Source organism: Macrobrachium nipponense, chromosome 30, assembly GCF_015104395.2.
Source record: "Macrobrachium nipponense isolate FS-2020 chromosome 30, ASM1510439v2, whole genome shotgun sequence".
NCBI classification, from domain to species: Eukaryota; Metazoa; Arthropoda; class Malacostraca; order Decapoda; family Palaemonidae; genus Macrobrachium; species Macrobrachium nipponense.
In genome coordinates, this window is record NC_087218.1 from 15727510 (window position 1) to 15746084 (window position 18575).

Below are 18575 nucleotides of genomic sequence, written 5' to 3' on the forward strand. Positions count from 1 at the left end.
AGAATCGTGGTGGAACGCTCCATGGAGGCCTAACAGCAACACTGGTTGATGTCATTTCAACAATGGCCTTAATGACAACAGAACGAGCTGTGCCAGGTGTTTCAGTAGATCTGAATGTTTCGTAAGTATTTTGTGGTAATTCCGTCCAGTTCTCCTTGTCTATAGTGTGTGCTGCAATATTGCATGTTTTATTAATTTGACAATGGAAATAATTTATTTCATCTATGACCACAAAAAAATGTTATAAAGATGCTGACAATGATAAATAATATCTATATATTTTTATTTCTACTCTTTTTCAGTTATATTAGTGCTGCTAAAGAAGGAGAAACTATTGTCATTAGTGCTGACACACTCAAAGTTGGAAGAACTCTTGCATTTCTCAATGTTGATATCACAACTAAGGAGTCGAGTAAACTTATTGCCAAGGGTAGCCACACAAAGTTTATTGGTTGATTTAACATCGTGTGTTCTAACAAAAATTGTATATATTTTATGTATAAAGTAAGTGCATAATTTTTAATTGATAAATTTATAACTTACATTGTACACAGTAGTGGCTGATGTTGGTGCTGTATCTGGAATGTGTGAATAATAATGGTCTTCCTTGCATTTTAATTTTTAGTTTCATTAACCCAAAAATATAATTATTTCCTCTTCTTACGCAGCCCAAGTTTGCAGCATTATGTACTCAAGGTTCTTTACAGCGTGCTTTTGGCCCCAACTGCAACCTCTTCCTTTTACTATACCTTCTTTCACTTTTCTTTCATCTTGTTTGTTTGTATGGTGTTTTTATGTTGCACGGAACCAGCGGTTATTCAGCAAAGGGACCATTGGCTTTACGCGACTTCCCTAACCATGTCGAGAGTGAACTTCTATCACCAGAAATACACATCTCTAACCACTCAGTGGAATGCCCGAGAACCAAACTTGCGGCCACCAAGGTGCCAGGCCAACACCATACCAATTACACCACTGAAACCATTCCTTCTATCGTATTTTCTACTCTCTCCTAAGAACTGATTCATATTGCAACTGTGAGGCTTTCCTCCTGTTACAACTTTCAAAATTTCTACTGTCAAAGTTTCAGCGCTGAGAGACTTATTTGGTCCCAGTGCTTGGTCTTTGGCCTAAATTCTATATTCACTCACTCAACCAAGTTGGCTTTTTAATTAAGTTTTGACTGCAGTTGGGTGTAGGGGAAGAATTCAAGGAGCATTCTTATTCCAAAGTCCTTGAATGTCTTCACAAAATTTGTTGGTCCTTCTGGTTGTTTTTCCAATGTATAAGGACAAGTATGGTGTGGTCTGTAAGCAATTCCTAGCTTTAAAGCAAAAGACTTAAGGCTATTTGTTACCATTTGTAGTTGTGTGTATTTAGGAAGCAGGTCTGCTCATTTTAGTCAGATTTGGTTATTACATAATAATTAATGAGGCTGCTGCTGCCCGTTTCATCATCTGGCAAATGAAAGGGTTTTACTTGAACTCCGTTATAACCAAGAATCAGGATTCTAGTCCACAGCATTAGTAAAGGCCGTGAATTATCTTGGTACACTGTAGCCGTGAATCTAACTGATGAACCCTTAGAAAGCAGTCATTTCCAAGAGAAGAAAGCTCAATTGTTCATGGGTAACTTTTAAAAAATAATCACTTACAGTACTCCTAACTAAAATTAACCACCGCATTAAGTGGAAATTAAACTGTTCTCCACCAACATAGTGGTAGAACTGTCATATGGTCACTTACAAACTTTGAAACTGCATGCTTCAACCAATGGTCATAAGCTGAACCCTTAAATTACGTAATGCAGGGGTACTGATATTTTACCCTAAAGGCACAGAGCTCTATTGGTATGATTTCCCATTCAAAAATCTGTGTAGTCTGATTAAATGAAGTTAAAATGAAGGGTAATATTTCATAGGTCTTTATGAGGACCATAATACATCTTGACTCGTACATTGTACCATTGTGTTGCATATTTACTTTCTAGCAGACCTGAAAGCCTTACACAATATCTTATGACTAACTGGCATTTGTTTAGACTAATGACAAACTAAAGAGGAGATACAGTTTAATTTTTTAAGACTAATATTGACACTTATTTCTCTTTTTTAGCTGTGGACTTTTTACTTTTTTGTGCATTGGCCTGTTTTGAATTCTTCTGTTCCTTTGATTTCTTAGATTTGTTTGGCTGTTCTCGTTTCTTGGCTGGCTTTGGAGATTTACTTGGCCACATGAGGAAATACAAAGAAAATATTCCACATACTAATGTTTGTATAGTCCAGGCAATTGTTGCCAAAGAGCCAATTCTCCTCTTGTAGCACAGAAAAACTGCAAGCATGGTTTCACTGATGTGGACTGCAAGAGTGACCAGGAATCTGAAAATAGATGAAGTTGATCAGTCTAAGCGAGTGGTATAACACCACTTTTTTTCAGTCTCAATAATCTAATTATTTTCATTCTAAGAACACTGACAAACTACCATAACCATTTTAGTAATCACTGTAAAAATAAATTTTTTCATTGCATGGTAGAGAAATATGTTACTGCTTGGTTACTGGTATCTATGATCTAGTTTTGATACTTTTAAGCAATAACTATCCAGCTGACTGGCAATGTTAGGATAATATTACTTAGATTTAACAAGAGAGAAATCCCATACTCACCTTTAAAACAATCGACATACTCCCAGTATCATGTCAATGAACACTAATACCTCCTTGCCAGTTTCATAAGATTAGAAAACAATTGTCTTCAATTGTATGAAAATGTTTACAATATTTGTTAGGGTCTATTTAAACACAGAAATGCATATACAGAAATATCTGAGACACAATCTAAGCTAAGTTATGAGCCCCAAGAGTACATGTTCACAAGAACCAAAACAAGTCTTAAATCTGGAAATAAAGCAGCTTCACATATCTAAGTACATATTAACAATTATGATACTGTTGTCTAATGAAAGCCTGGGCAAGATGTGCAGCACATGTAGGCTAATCAAAGACCTCACAGTCAGTGGAAAGTCATGAATGTTACACAAGTAGAAAAATTAAGAAATTACTCATACAAATCACCAGAAGTAAGCTAATTTGAGCCTAAAATCTGTCAATAACAACCAAATCACTGTAACCATACGACCATTAATTTACATTGAAAGAAAAACTTCAGTCTGACCAATTCATGAAGATTGTTGTAAAGACTAGAGTATTACTGAAAAGACAATGTTTATGTTATGCAGCTGGTTCCCCTTAAAGAAAACACATGGGCCAAGTATGATCATCAAAGAAAAATTGAAATAGTACATAGTACATTTCAACAGCTTTGCCTTAGATTACTAAAAGTAGGTTGCAATGATAACTCAAGCATTCACTTTCCACACTTCAGATGGCTACAGCTATTCCTAAATAAACTGGACATAAGTGGTCAAAATAGGATTAATTTTCTATGTAAAAAAAAATGTGAGGAGATCCTTACTCAGTACAGACCAAGCTGTAGAGATTTACAAGCATATGAATGGGAATTGCCCACAGGTGAAGGTTGCCTAACTAGAAAAATTAAACATTCTTTAATGACATTTTATTATAAAGTATAGTGAGGTACCCATTGCACACTGAAACCATCACCCACTACACAGATGAGGAACAGCAATAGTAAGATGAGTTGCACAGATGCTCTGGCATCAAAACTAAGGACATGATATTTATTCAAAAGTGTAGTCCGTATCTCGTGACACAAACCTTTGTGATGTGAAAATTACAAGTATATACAAATGGTTTGAAGGGCGACATCAGAATTACCAAAATGCACGTAGTTGGTTCCACACACACACACACTTACAATGCTTTGTCTCAAGATAGGAGGATTTTTCCGAGTAATAAATAAGTGTATAAAGGACATTCACAAAAAAATGGCTAATAATTTCATAATGGTTAAAGACATTTACAAAAATATTAAGATACTTTTCTGGCAAATTCATACTATTCTGTTTATCTTTAAAATACAGTACTATGATTCTTTCCTAAGATACTTTAATACTTACAGTTACCAAGGAGGCATCAGCTATTTAAAAAGAATATTTAACACCAAAGAAGTGCAAGAGCTCATAAATCACTGTAGTTTTAAATGCAGTAAAAACATTCTTAAATTTACATCAAAATTTCTGAGTATGTACGTAGTAGTTTTAAAACTACCATTTCATTATTAATTGTCAAGCAGGAATAAAATAAAGATATTTTTAAAAAGGGATTTATTCTATCAAGTTACAATGTTGAACCACAACTCCATATAAAATTTTTTTTTATATATTTTTGTTCCAACAGCCATCTCCGACGCAGATGCCTACTGAGGGAGCAGTTTATGATTTTACTTACAAAGAATTTATTTGTCTTTTCTGGACTTTGCATGATTCTTTTCTTTGGACTTGGAATTTTTTGTCTCCTTTCCTTTGTTGGCATTCTTGCCTTCCTTGGACTTGTTTGAATTCTTGTTGGATTCTTCTTTCTTACCACTATTGGAGCTCCTCTTTGGTTTTTGGGGCCATATGAGATAGTAAAGGGATGGGAAACCCAGAATGAGGTTCTGTAAGGTCCAGGCAATGGTGACCAAAGAGCCAAGCCTGTGTTTCTGACATAAATACACCCCAATCAGAGCCTGAATTATGTGGATTGCCAGTAAACACAACAGTCTGAAAATAAAGTAGACCAAAGCACACATTAATCCCACATTAACCCAAAGCATGGGGACTCAACAAACCATAACTCTGCTACCTTTGAAACTACAACAGAATGTTTAGGATAATAAAACATACTAGGATTTTATTTATGTTGATAGTTCTCTATCACTCTTACTCCATGACTGCACTTAATATGTTACTTTATACTGACCTCTTAAAACTAGACTCCATTCTGGTACTCCCAATGATTTTTTTCAAAGGTCTTGTGCCTAAAATCCCACTAACTGCACTGTTGATTACAAATGCCATTGGTAATTAACCTTAAGAAATACTTGATTAGACTCCCTCTAACTGGACTACTATAGAAATACTTGAACCTTCAAAATTATGTTAATTTTCTATAAATTAAGCTCTATTTACATAAGATGCCTGAATATTCATCTTTTCATAAGACAAATACATATTTGAATCACTGTTTCACATATGCATTAATTTCACACCTAAGGTAAAACTCTAAACAGTGTTTATACAAGTGCTCAAAATACCCTTACATCCAAAGGCAATTAACAGCACTATTCTAACTTTCTGTGTACAATGCAGCAATCATTATATCTGATAAACCAATTCTGCATTAAGAGAAAGTTCACAAGAATTTTGTTCTACAGTGGGCAAAACGTCATCACAACTGGATTTTGTGAAGTTGTTCACCTAAAGCAAGGGTTCAAATAAGAAGTATTTTATGGTGAAAACTGTCTGTTATATATGATGGCAATTCACTATTCTAAAAGGCATATAAACCACTTGGGTAAGTTAACTGACCATTAATGGAACAGAAGGCCACTATTCTTTTTTAAGAACAAAAATAACCATAAAAACATCATCAAACTGTACCATACATGTAAGCAGTCTTCATATTTTTCATACTCCTAAGAAGCACAGCCACGAATATGCACCTAATCCTCAATGATTAAAAATAAAACTAGAATGGTGTATTTTGCTTGTGAAACAAAATGAAAGAAGAATGAACAGAGCATTATGTTAGTAGTTAGTACCTAGAAAAGGAAAATACTTGAAGAATGATTTCACACTTAACATGTTGTGGAAGAACTTAATTTAGACCCTTCCCTCCTTGGGCTCACTCATGAATTGATGCCACTGAATGTCAAAAGGAAACGACTTGTCCACCTACATCATCAGTTGGAGTTACAGAAGGTATTAGCTTGGGGCTTATGCTAAAGACCAACAACAACCATGAAGCCGTGTCAACCTGATTGAAGTTGATGCTATCTTAATCAATTGGTTAGTTTGAATATTAAAATCATTCATCCATCTAAATATTTTCCCACAGGAATATCTTTCAACAACAGATAAACCAGAAAACCAGGTCATTTCTACACTCTAGGGCTGGCCGAACGGACTTATAAATGTGATGTGATAGAAAGCAATAGAATCTTAGTATCTAAAGGACATCACTATTTCTAACAATTTCAAAATTTCTTGGCACAGGAAGACATTGTTAAAATAACAATTTGTCAAAAATTGTATTTTTCCTAACTTTACAAACCTGAGGTCCTTAACAATAGGAATGTAACTTGCGGCACCTGGAACCGGTCGTAAGCTTCGAACAAGGGAGTTCGGTAGTTAACTGCTTGTCCGACAGTCAGCGCACCGCGCGACTGGGAGGTGAAGATTCACTTTGCTTTAGGCCCAGGAAAAAACAGTGAGGGGTGGCATGAGGTGGGACTAAGTGTAAAGGACCTTAGGTTTGTATAGTTAGGAAAAATACAATTTTCGACAAATTGTTATTTGTTCTGATACGTAATACAAACCATCGGTCCTTTAACAATAGGAAGACTCACTTCTTGGTGGGTGGAATCCGAGTCAATGAACAGACTGGTGTTCGTCCAACCTTGGTTCCCTCCCTGGTTGTAAGAGCAGAGGGAGGGATCCTAGCCTCTGCCCAATGATCGGGGTATGCACTGCAGGATCAATGGTCAGACCTCTGGACCCAAGTAATAAGAGGGAGGCCAGCGTACCTCTTAAAACTAGCAAGCAAGAACTTGTTCCTACTGCAAGAGGCAATATGGAGTCATGGGTTTCTCTTGTTGGCTTCCACTTCCCCCCCCCCCCCCCCCCATATTGGGGGGAGTGGTAGATAATCGCTCCTATCCCTTATGAAAGGGATAGGATGGAGCTCGGTCGAGTAGCTTACCTGCATCGGTCTCCTGTTCCAGCGTGGTGACGACCGCGTCCCTCTGCCCACAGGTAGAGGGGGAGAAAAAGATGAGGAAGAGAACCCAGTCACACACTCATTCACTCATCCTTTCATGCAGTCACACAAGGATGCGATGCTGTACTGTCCGCTCGGGTGCTGGGTAAGCTACACAACCTGTTGAGCAGCCACCACGGGTCCCAAGGAAAAAGTGTCCAAGGACCTTTGGGCTATATCCCGAAGGTAGGAGGAGGTGAAGGTGGTTTGGTTGGTCCAGACCCTTGCCTTCAGGACCTGCGCCATGGAGAAGTTCTTGCGGAACACAAGGGAAGGACCAATGCCTCTGACTTCGTGGGCTCTCAGACGAAGGAAACGGATGTCGTCGCTACCATCAGCTTCGTACGCCCTCCTGATCACCTCACGCAGCCAGAAAGAAAGTGTGTTCTTGGATACTTCTTTCTTGGTCACCCCGGTGCTAAAGAAGAGGCATCGACACTCAGGCCTGAGGTGCTGAGTTCTCTTCAGATAGCGCCGTAGCGCCCTCACAGTAAAAAGCAGCATCTCATCTGCATCGTTGTCGGTGAAGTCCATTAAGGAAGGGATTGTGAATGATTCGAACCTGTCGTCAGGGACCGAAGGATTCCGAGTCTTCGCTACGAAGTTCGGGACGAAATAGAGCGTCACAGATCCCCATCCCCTGGAATGCTTGACGTCGAAGGAAATACCATGAAGTTCCCCCACTCTCTTCGCCGATGCCAGGGCCAGCAAGAAGAGGGTCTTCAGGGTCAGATCCCTGTCTGACGACTCTCGGAGTGGCTCAAAGGGACTTCGAGTCAGACTCCTAAGGACGAGAGTCACATCCCACCCCAGGGGCCTAAGTTCCCTGGGTGGGCAAGACCTCTCAAAGCTCCTCATTAGAAGGGAGATCTCGAACGAGTTCGAGATATCCACTCCCCTCAGTTTCAGGACTAAGGCCAAGGCGGCCCTGTATCCTTTGACTGTGGGGACGGAGAGGAGCTTCTCTCGGCGAAGAAAAACGAGGAAATCCGCTACCTGCTGAAGAGTGGCTCTGAAAGGAGATAAACCCTGTCTACGACACCAACTACAGAAGACGGCCCACTTTCCCTGGTACACAGCTGCAGAGAACTGTCTGATGTACCCAGTCATCTCTGTTGCTTCTCAGCGAGAAAAGCCTCTCGTTCGCAAGAGATGGTGGATAACAGCCAGCCATGAAGACGAAGGGACTGGACTGACTGGTGGTACCGTTCCATGTGTGGCTGGCAGAGGAGGTTGTGCAGAGAGGGAATCTCTCTCAGTGCTTCCGCAAGCAGAGCCAGCAGGTCCGGATATCAAACGGCCTGAGGCCATTTGGGAGCCACCAGGATCATCTGGAGATTCGGGGTGACCAGTGCTCTGCTGATCACCTTGCGAATCGGGCAAAACGGGGGAAAGGCGTAGACGAAGAGGTTGTCCCACGGGTGCTGAAGAGCATCTTCTGCAGCTGCCCATGGGTTCAGCATAGCCGAGTAGAAGACCTGAAGTTTCCTGTTGTGCTGGGTGGCGAACAGATCTACGGCTGGACGTCCCCACAGGTTGAAGAGCCTTTCCGCCACATCTGGGTGTAGGGACCATTCGGTCCCTATCACCTGATCCTGACGGCTGAGCTTGTCTGCTACTACATTCCTCTTGCCTGGAATGTAGCGAGCTGACAGCTCTACTGAGTGAGCTATGGCCCACTCGTGCACCTGCAATGTCAACTGGTGCAAAGGGAGGGACACTAGGCCCCCGTTTGTTGACCTATGGTGTTGTCGCACATCAACACCACCGAGTGTCCCATCAGACGGTCCTGGAACTCTTGGAGAGCAAGAAACGCTGCCTTGAGTTCCAGTACGTTGATGTGAAGGTGCTTGTCGTGATGATCCCACACGCCTGCAGCCAGCAACTCCTCCAGGTGTGCGCCCCATCCCTCGGTTGATGCGTCAGAAAACAGCAACATCTCCGGGAGGAGGAGGAGGAGGAGGAGGAGGAGGAGGAGGAGGAGGAGGAGGAGGAGGAGGAGGAGCGAGGAGGAGGAGGGAGGAGGAGGAGGAGGAGGAGGAGGGGAGAGGAGGAGAGAGAGAGAGAGAGAGAGAGAGAGAGAGAGAGAGAGAGAGGCACTCCTCTTACGAGTTTGTACCCGCGGCAGGCACACCTGAGGATGCAAAGGTTGGGTTAGTAGGGGGGGAGGGGGGGCAACTCCCGCCCCAAGCGAAAGGAAGACCCCGAGTACAACTGAATGTCGGGGTATCTTGCCCCCCTCCTCTACGCTCGAGAAATGGCCCCCCCGAAGGGGAAGGAGCCATACGTGGGAGCTGAGACGGAGGAAGGAAAGACGATAACGTGTCCGTGACCAGGGGAGTAGCCAGAGAACTTTCCGATGACTCCCTGGCAGGCTTACGTCGTTTCCTCCTCCCCTCATATCACGCCCACTGCTCCTCCGACCACAAACAACAAATATCACAAGGCTCGGTGCGAGAGTATTCGCGCCCCCGACACAGAGCACATAATTCAAGAGGATCAACCTCAATAAAGGAGCGGAAGGCCCCACACTTACGGCCCTCCACACCAGGGCACAGTCTGCAGCTGATGGGGGGGCGTGGGGAACTCTCCAGCTCACGAGAATCCATAATTAAATGAAAATTACAAAAGTCACAAGTACTTACTGGATTTTCACACAAATACACTAGAAAGAGAAAGCAAACCAAAGCTTTGAAGTTAGAAGCATGCGACGATGGCGGGCAGAGAGAAGTGGAGAACACGTCTGTCACCCAGCGTGGCCGAAAGCAAAGTGGTTCATTACCTCCCAGTCGCGCGGTGCGCTGACTGTCGGACAAGCAGTTAACTACCAAACTACCTTGTTCGAAGCTTACAACCGGTTCCAGCTGCCGCAAGTTACATTCCTATTGTTAAAGGACCTATGGTTTGTATTACATATCGGAACAAATGTGGGTTCCTGGATTTTTAAAGTTAGCAAAAGAGCTAATATTTCTATAAACTCTAACCGTAAGTGATGTCCAATTCCAAATACCCACCAGCAGTATTTGTGTTATTTTATACAAGAATTTACTCATACTAAAAAAGTTACAATTTTAGCCACCTTTGGATGCTATTGACACCAATCACTTATTAAGAGTCAAAATTTCCATTAGCATCTGCATGACAAATACTGTAGTGCACTCAGTCTCTCTGCTACTTTCTGTAAACTATAGTGTACAGTATTGTAAACGATGAGATACTCTCATAAGTCAACCTATGCAAAATGAAATAGAGAACCAGACAACACTTTTAAAGCATTCTGAAATACCTTCTCTACAGACAGTACCAGCCCCAAAAGAAGACAATGCAATGCATGGTTACTTAGGAAAATATATTTTCCATGTATCTGTGTATTTTATACTCACATCTGCTTCATAAGATGGTTGTTCTCAGTTCCTAACCAGGTTGCAAATTCTGCAACACGACCAAAATATGTGGTCGATATGTTCCTGGGATCCAACCATGCCATCTGAAGGACAAGAAACACAAGCATTTTAAGTAACTGAATGACAAAATGACAAGTTATTACTGTAAAAATCCTTCTATAGGAAGATATGCAAATGCACACGGCGTAAGAATTAAAAAAAAAAAAATTAAAATTTTCCCCACCTACCACGGGAAGTCGAAAGTGGCTTCACAAACGCTGTGTGCGGCCTCTTTTACAAGACTCTAAAATTTTACCAAGTTATATATGTTTTTCTACCATTATTTTGTTTTGTAAAATTATAATTACAGCTCACACAATATCACAACAAATAAGAAAGAAACAAGTAACAAATTCTGAGTATATTTGTTGCAAAATATCTAGGTAAATTTACTGAGATGGGGAGCTGCATTAAGTTTTTTGGAGGTACACATATTTTTTCTAGAATTTGTTTGCAAAATTACAATCATAACTGACATCATATTATAAAAGATAAGAACTAAAACCAACAGCAATCTCCAGGTATGAACAAACAAATAAAAAGACGTCATGGGATAGCAAGGAGCAATACATCCGCCATCAAGTCAAGAACAATACTGATTTCCCTGAGAGGCCCACTGCCTGAGCTGAGCTAGTCTAAAGTTGCCACTAGTTAATCATGGGCCACTGAGGTGATGGAACCTCTTTCCCACTCGATTCATCCAAATCATATAGCATGGAATATTGATACTCACCATCCACCACTCAACCACCCAAAACCTGTTACTGACACTCATATGAAGGTGCCCATCCATTAAGGATTAATAAATGTAATACACTTCCTAATTATTATTGTTTCTTTCTGCTTCATTCACATTACTACTCAAACGTAACCATAAGCATTCCTTGAAAAATGCACCATCAAGCCTCCACTTCAACCATCACATGAAAGGGGAAAAAAATGAAATGGCTGTGAATTGTATGTGAGTGCAGTAATACAGTATTTAGGTTTTCAGAGTTTTGGTTAGAATAATCATCTCAGATTACATGATAATATACTAATCTTATCATGTGATCAATACTTCCATGAACAATTCTGCTACATAAGGTTATCTACACAATCTCCAATCAAGCCACACAAGCAACATCAACCTACTATAGTACACTGAAGACTAACATGGTGGATAAAAGCAATACTATGTATTAACCCTTTAACGCCGATTGGACGCATTAACAGTCGATATAAATTGTCTGTTGGTGCCAATTAAACGTAAATACGTCAATATAAAATTTATTTTTTAAATTCGTGGAAAAATAGTTATAGGCCTACTAGGTGAAAAATTTTGAATCACGCGACCTTGGGGAATGCTGGGAGCTCATGGATCAAGGCGTTGTTTTATTTACAATCGTTACCCAGGCGCACAAGCGCCAATTTCTTTCTCCTCGCACTAAAAAGCATCAGCGACACATCTCAGAAATTATTTTGTCAATTTGACATAATTTTTGCACCATTTCATATTAGCCGTTACATGGAGTATTATATATGAAAATGTGCGCAATTTCATGTAGAATACAACAAAAAACAACTCATGGTTGTAGCTTTTATCAGTTTTGAAATATTTTTATATAAATAACAATAAGTGCCAAAATTTCAACCTTCGGTCAACTTCGACTCGAACAAAATGGTAAAAAAACACAATTGTAAGCTAAAACTCTTATATTCTAGTAATATTCACTTATTTACCTTCATTTTGCAACAAATTGGAAGTCTCTAGCACAATATTTCGATTTATGGTGAATTTATGAAAAAAACTTTTTCCTTACGTCCGCGCGGTAACTCTTCCGAAAAAATCATACATTTTTTTGTCCGATTGTCATGATGTTTGCACTATTTTAAATTAGCCGTTAAATAAAGTTTTATACATGGAAATGTGCGCAATTTCATGTAGAATATAACAAAAAACAACCCATGGTTGTAGCTTTTATCAGTTTTGAAATATTTTCATATAAATAACGTTGTGCCAAAATTTCAACCTTCGGTCAACTTTGACTCTACCAAAATGGTCAAAAAACGCAATTGTAAGCTAAAACTCTTACATTCTAGTAATATTCAATCATTTACCTTTATTTTGCAATGAATTGGAAGTCTCTAGCACAATATTTCGATTTATGGTGAATTTATGAAAAAAAAACATTTTCCTTACGTCCGCGCGTTAACTTCTGAAAAAATCATAAATTTTTTCGTCCGATTGTCGTAATGTTTGCACCATTTTAAATTAGCCATTACATAAACTTTTATATATGAAAATGTGTGCAATTTCATGTAGAATACAATAAAAAAACAACCCATGATTGTAGCTTTTATCAGTTTTGAAATATTTTCATATAAAAAACGATATAGAAAAAATTTGTCCTTCGGTCAACTTTAACTCGACCGAAATGGTTGAAAACTGCAATTGTAAGCTACAACACTTACAGTCTAGTAATATTCAATCAATTACCTTCATTTTGCAACAAATAGGAAGTCCCTAGCACAATATTTTGATTTATGGTGAATTTTTGAAAACATATTTTTTTTATACCTGCGAGTTACGAATTCATACATCATTTTGTGATAATATTTTCTCTGTGTTGCCTTGATCATTTTACAATGTTATATATATACTAAAATGATCACAATTTAGTGTACAATACAATGCAAAAAATTAACTCGTTAGCTTTAACCATTTTGCTCACAGCACGATTTGTATACAATTATATATGAAATTTTTTTTTGCAGTCATATATCCCAATAATTATATATGATAATGATATTTTTTTTCATTTCTGATGTTTGCATACTAAACTTCAGGCAATGACAAAAAAAGGAGCCAAAAATGAACTCTTAATCTTGAAAATTGAGCGTGCTGCGATTTTTTGAAGAAAAACATTTTTTCAGCTTCGGCGCTCACTCGCGAATGCCGCCGGCATACGGGCGACGATTTTTAAAATACCGCTTCAGCGTTTAAGGGTTAATAAATCTAGCAAGGCAAACAGAAAAACAGGCTTATGCCTGATCCATTTTGGCATTTAAAAAAAACATAGCCATAAAGGACTTAAAACAGATTATTAACTTTTGCCATATTTTTTGACAAAGAAAAGACATGGCACTGCTTGGAGACAAAAAAAAAAAAAAAAAAAATATATAAAAAAATACATATTGCTGTTTGAGACCACCTGCCTTTGTTCATAAACTTCCACACAGACTGCACATTCGATGTGTAAAGAAATAACTTATATTTTGAGACAAACTGGAAAATCTTGTCCCAAAATGCATATAATAAGTCAGCCCATTACCCCTTCTACAAATGAAATCTCAGGTATAGATGGCACTGCAATACTTCACACTATCTCATACCTATAACTTTTGTGGTTTATTCTAATGCTGCCCAAATAAAAGTAAATACCTGAGCATACTCAGGTTTAAATTTTTCAACAAAAAACAAAAGCAGGTATGTTTATAATTAACAGAGGGAATACAAATTACAGTACCAAACTAATAAATAACAATCATTCACCATCCCAAATGAGTCAACAGATTTTTCAAGTTATTGTAAATAAAAAATCTAATACATACTGAAATTCTGCTTCCATGGATTATGCATATGTACTAACCTTTCCATGGATTATGCATATGTACTAACCTTTCCATGGATTATGCATATGTACTAACCTTTACATTCTTGTCCGTTTTGTCAAAAACTAAAATATATACCCCAAACAATTCAGAACCAACACAAAACACATTTGACAGGTTCCACAACACAAATTATAATAATTCAAAATTCCACCTATCACAGTAATTCTATGTAACAATCAACTTTCAATACATCTATACCACAAAAACATCAAGCACACAACATGAGTGCATGGGAATGCCAATGAATAGGAATTTTGCTTCAATGACAACATCGCTAACATTAATTTACCAAGAACATCTACCTATTTTTGTACAGACTCTAATCTACAAGTGGAAACCCCTCGCAAATGTAATGAAGTCAAACAATGACCAGACTACTGTACTACAGCAAGAGTCAACCCAAGATCCACATTTTCTGCAGACAAAATGCAACTCTCACATTTTCTCCCTCTTTGAAGCAATTACGTTTAATGAATGCACTGTACTTATACTACCAATCCCTAACACCAACACTGCATCAAATACATATATACAGCATACATTCTATCACTGTGGCAACCATGGAATAGTACTAGTATAAGGGAGATTGCAGGCTAATGATCTCAAATTTTAATGTCAAAATTCCCCACACACAATTATCATCAAGCTGCAAAATACAATAGACTTTCTTGTGAATAGCCAATCATGAAATGACTAGTACAGTATTGGGTAAGAAAACAATGACATTGTAAATCTGATTGTGTCTTTGATAACCAATTAAAGAGAGGCAAACAATTCATATGAATACTTTACAGAGTGAAAATATGCACAGATATAATATCCAGCACATAAACCAAAAATGCAGCACAGGCAAAAAAAAAAAAAAAAAAAAAAAAAAAATTGGCATTCAGAAAACTGGGTTCTTTATAAGTACTACAATATTGTATATCAATTAGTGACTGTTGGTAACAGTACGGTATCAATCCAATTACTTCCAATCCAACAATTAGAAATACAATTTAATATTTGCATTTCAGCATTTCCAAAAGACTTTTAAATGTATAACCTACACTGTAAAATAACTTTCCTGGCTGAAATATCACTTGCATTTCAATTTTTGTTTTCATCCCACATTTGACATCATTTTGTCTTCATGCATAATAACTATTTCAAATAATTTCTACTTACCAACAAGAGATACATTCCAACGCCAATTAGTGAGACAATTATTGGGTTGACAAATTTGAAGTAGTTTTCTGGTACCTTCCTATATTTGGCCATGTTTCCTATAGTAAAATCTGAAAAAATAGACAATCATTACTCTTACTGAAATACTATCACTATACAAAACAAATTCCAATAGCTGTACAATTCAAAAAACCATTTACAGTTTTGTTTGTGAATACAAATGTAAGTCGTGCGTATAACAAGCAAAGAGATTTGGCACATACATCACTACCACAAATTCCTAGAACTGAATGTCATGAAATACTTATACCTGTCTTATACAGTCCCCAAACAAGAGAAAATTTCTTACATCCCCAAGTATCCTTAAGGCCAAATCTAATAGTACAGCAAATTCCATATAGTTTGCCATAATTTTGTGGGTAAAATTGCTAGCTACTACGGCAACCTGATTCCTGCCAGTTGCTGACCAGGATATTTACCATCTTTTATTCAAATTTTTTTTATATATACAACTTTTGTTTGCATTTATGGCTTTTACCATCCTTTGCTTATGTTTTTATACTTACTACTTTGCACATAAACCAGTAGTTACCAAGCTAGAGGGCAGTTGTAGCAGTTTGCAATTTTACTATTTTGGGATACCTGGTTACCTAGTACAACCTACTTTCCTAATCTATTATGATAAAGCATTAAAATCCTCACCTATTCCTTTTAAGAATGTACAATACTAATGCTGAATCTATCAACATATGGTCACAGTTCCATTTCTCCTGCTTTTTTTTCTCATCAGAAAAATGCCCTGGGTTAATCCATACCTTATGGGGTGATATAATACAATATTTTCAACTGGAATTGTTATATAGAATTTAGGCCAAAGGCTGAAAATAATGATGAAAGACAATTTAGGAGACAGTGGAAAGTAAGATGGGGGAAAAAAAGGAGAACATGAACTGAGCTGTAGTAAAAGCAATGAAAAGGGTAGCAGCAAAGAACCTTAAAGTAATGCCTACAATGCACTGAGTGAGGTACACTGACGTCACTCTCAACCAATGGGGTAATTTCTTAATTTTTTTTTATGATCCAGGGGCTACACAGGGCATTCACCCTTCAGCACAGATGGCTCGTTACCAAGATCCTTTTGCAACACACTAAAGATGGTTTCAAATAGACTGTTCTTTCCAATGATCATTCAGTCAACTGAAATGCTTTCTGATTTTATCTCTTCATTTGTTCCCTTTGGACTTCCTTTTTTTTTTTACCTTCCAAATTTTGTCATTTTACTTCACACCAAGTTCCATATCTGATGATGAAATTATGAAACTCCTAATGTAAGATTCCTATGTAGAAGGCAAGCTTGCATGAACCATATTAAAAACACTTCTTCAATCATTCCATATATAATGTATTTAAATAAATACTTGAACTTCCATATAAAATCACCCTTATTGGGAAAGGATTTTAATAGCATGAAGGTATAATTAGTCTGATAATTGATACTTGTTGTGAATCTAATATTCTACAACGATTGCTGGTGTACATTTTCCACATTTCTGCTCCCAGTTACTTGCACTCATACAAAACTATCTCTTTTACGACTATACTTTGTCTACTCTACTGTCACTTGTCTACCTTCTCGGTAATTACTAATGTGACTACAATTCGTTCTCATTAAGGCTACCACTGTTCATAATTATAATGAGTCATACAAGTGTGATCAAATAATGGTTTCACTGCATCAGGCACTAACTATAAGACTGATAGGAAAAGTCTAACTACATGAAACCCAACAGCACCTACACATTTATATAGCCTAGCTTTGTCAACCTTGAGAGCTAAATGCTACCATCTAGGTAAATAGTGAATGTCACAATTAGTAGTACAGAAATGATAGGACAGATGGCCGAGCATAAGACTCGTTACCAAGTGAAAATAATCAGCTATATAAAGGCTACAGTGACATAGGATAAGCTATGTCATCAACGAAATAGTTATAACACTACCAGTACTAGGCTATCTTGGAAAGTAATCTCTTATACATTTGGACAAGAAGAAAGAGTTGCAATTGACACGGCTGACAGAAATTATGCCCCAAATCTACAAGAATGAAGTCTATAATTACATGTAAATTGCAATATAACAACAGAAAACAGTATGGGATGAGATAAGGCTCTACTGCTGGGTCTACCGTACGTAATTTAGATAGGCTATAAACTAAAATCCTCCCGGTAGGCTAGCTTTTGGCTGGCCATAATGAAACACCTGTTAGATTACGGAACTGAGCTGTCAAATCCAACCTGCCAGCTCACTTTCGTTCTGTCACCTCGCACAACAAATTATTTGGCACCGCAAACTCCGGCTAGATCAAGCAAGCACAATAAATCAATTTTTATGACAGCCTACATTACTACGTGACACTGTTAGAAGGGAACTTTCTCCTTCCCTAACCAAAAGGGTGGACATCTTGAAGCGCCGGTCACTTCTGGGCTCGAGCAAAGACCTAAAAAAACAACTGAGAACCATTCTACAGGATCTCTTTCCAAGCCAAACAGAAAACTAGATATAAGAATTTAACGGTTCTTCTCACCCGTCAAACTTTCTCTGAAAGCGGTCGTCTGTAAAAGCAATGAACGAAGAAGCCCAGTCGAGATCTCCCCGTCAACCAAATCCGTCTGATTCTGGCGTCTGCTTTTGGGAGAAGGCAGGTCTTATCTGGGGCCAATGACAGGTTTAACACGCCCTCCCAGTCTCGGTCCACTTTCGCACGAACGGCCGAACGCGCCGCCCTTCCGCCTCCAGATCAGCAACTCTGAGGTGACACGACACAGCGAAGCCGACTCTTCTTCTTCTTCCCCAACAATGTGTTGGAATTCTGGGCTCATCTCTCTCTCTCTCTCTCTCTCTCTCTCACCTTGTTAGGGTCAACGCCCTATGAAAGCCCAGTCTATGCAGTGAAGTGGGCGTGTGCCCTAGCATTTGAATGTCAAAGTCATGTATCTCAGCGACGTAAGGTAGTTTTTTTTCTGGCTAGTAGTTTACTAGGTTCAGAATGGTAGATTTTTTTTCTTTTGTTAGGTATCCTGATCTGGACTTTGAATGTAGGTCATATATAACATAGCTTAATCTAAGGCTTAAGTTATAGTGGTGACTTAATAAAATACATTTAGAAAGCTATGCAAGCCTAGTTCATTTCTATAATAGTTGCATTATTTTAGGATAATATTTTTTTCTGGGGCACATTACTTTTTTATCTCTAGGATCAGTTTCTACCACTTTTCACATCATCCTAATTCACCTGAGAAGTTAAATTTACCAAATGTTTTCGCTGATGTTCCTACTTCAGAAAAAAAAAGTTAGAATTCTGAAGAATG

General features: G+C 38.3%; 2 protein-coding genes across 3 annotated transcripts in view; one reads left to right on the top strand and one right to left on the bottom strand.

Moving 5' to 3' along the window:
* LOC135202313 (acyl-coenzyme A thioesterase 13-like) overlaps positions 1 to 618 on the top strand; it is a 33055-nt gene extending 32437 nt beyond the window's left edge. The window contains exons 4-5 of the mRNA XM_064231654.1: positions 1 to 121; positions 303 to 618. Coding sequence (XP_064087724.1) covers positions 1 to 121; positions 303 to 456 — 275 coding nt within the window. The 3' untranslated portion in view covers positions 457 to 618. The remainder of the gene's footprint in view (positions 122 to 302) is intronic.
* Positions 619 to 2057: 1439 nt separating this feature from the next.
* Positions 2058 to 18077, bottom strand: LOC135202311 (uncharacterized). Of its 2 annotated transcripts, none has more exons than XM_064231653.1 (4): positions 17792 to 18077; positions 15208 to 15317; positions 10324 to 10427; positions 2058 to 2377 (listed from the first exon to the last, which is right to left on the bottom strand). In XM_064231653.1, the coding sequence occupies exons 2-4, from the start codon at positions 15298 to 15300 to the stop codon at positions 2098 to 2100; spliced, it is 477 nt and encodes a 158-aa protein (XP_064087723.1). In that variant the 5' UTR covers positions 15301 to 15317; positions 17792 to 18077; the 3' UTR covers positions 2058 to 2097. The 2 variants fall into 2 exon arrangements, with proteins under 2 accessions (XP_064087723.1, XP_064087722.1); XM_064231652.1 differs by lacking the exon at positions 2058 to 2377 and adding an exon at positions 4231 to 4683 and having other exon boundaries at positions 17792 to 18073.
* Positions 18078 to 18575: the final 498 nt, after the last annotated feature.

Coding starts and splice junctions, on each gene's coding strand:
- LOC135202311 (XM_064231652.1), bottom strand. CDS start 15,300: ATGGCCAAATATAGGAAGGTACCAGAAAACTACTTCAAATTTGTCAAC. Junction 10,428..15,207: donor TTGGAATGTATCTCTTGTTG/GTAAGTAGAAAT, acceptor CTTGTCCTTCAG/ATGGCATGGTTGGATCCCAG. Junction 4,684..10,323: donor AACCATCTTATGAAGCAGAT/GTGAGTATAAAA, acceptor CTTTATTTTCAG/ACTGTTGTGTTTACTGGCAA.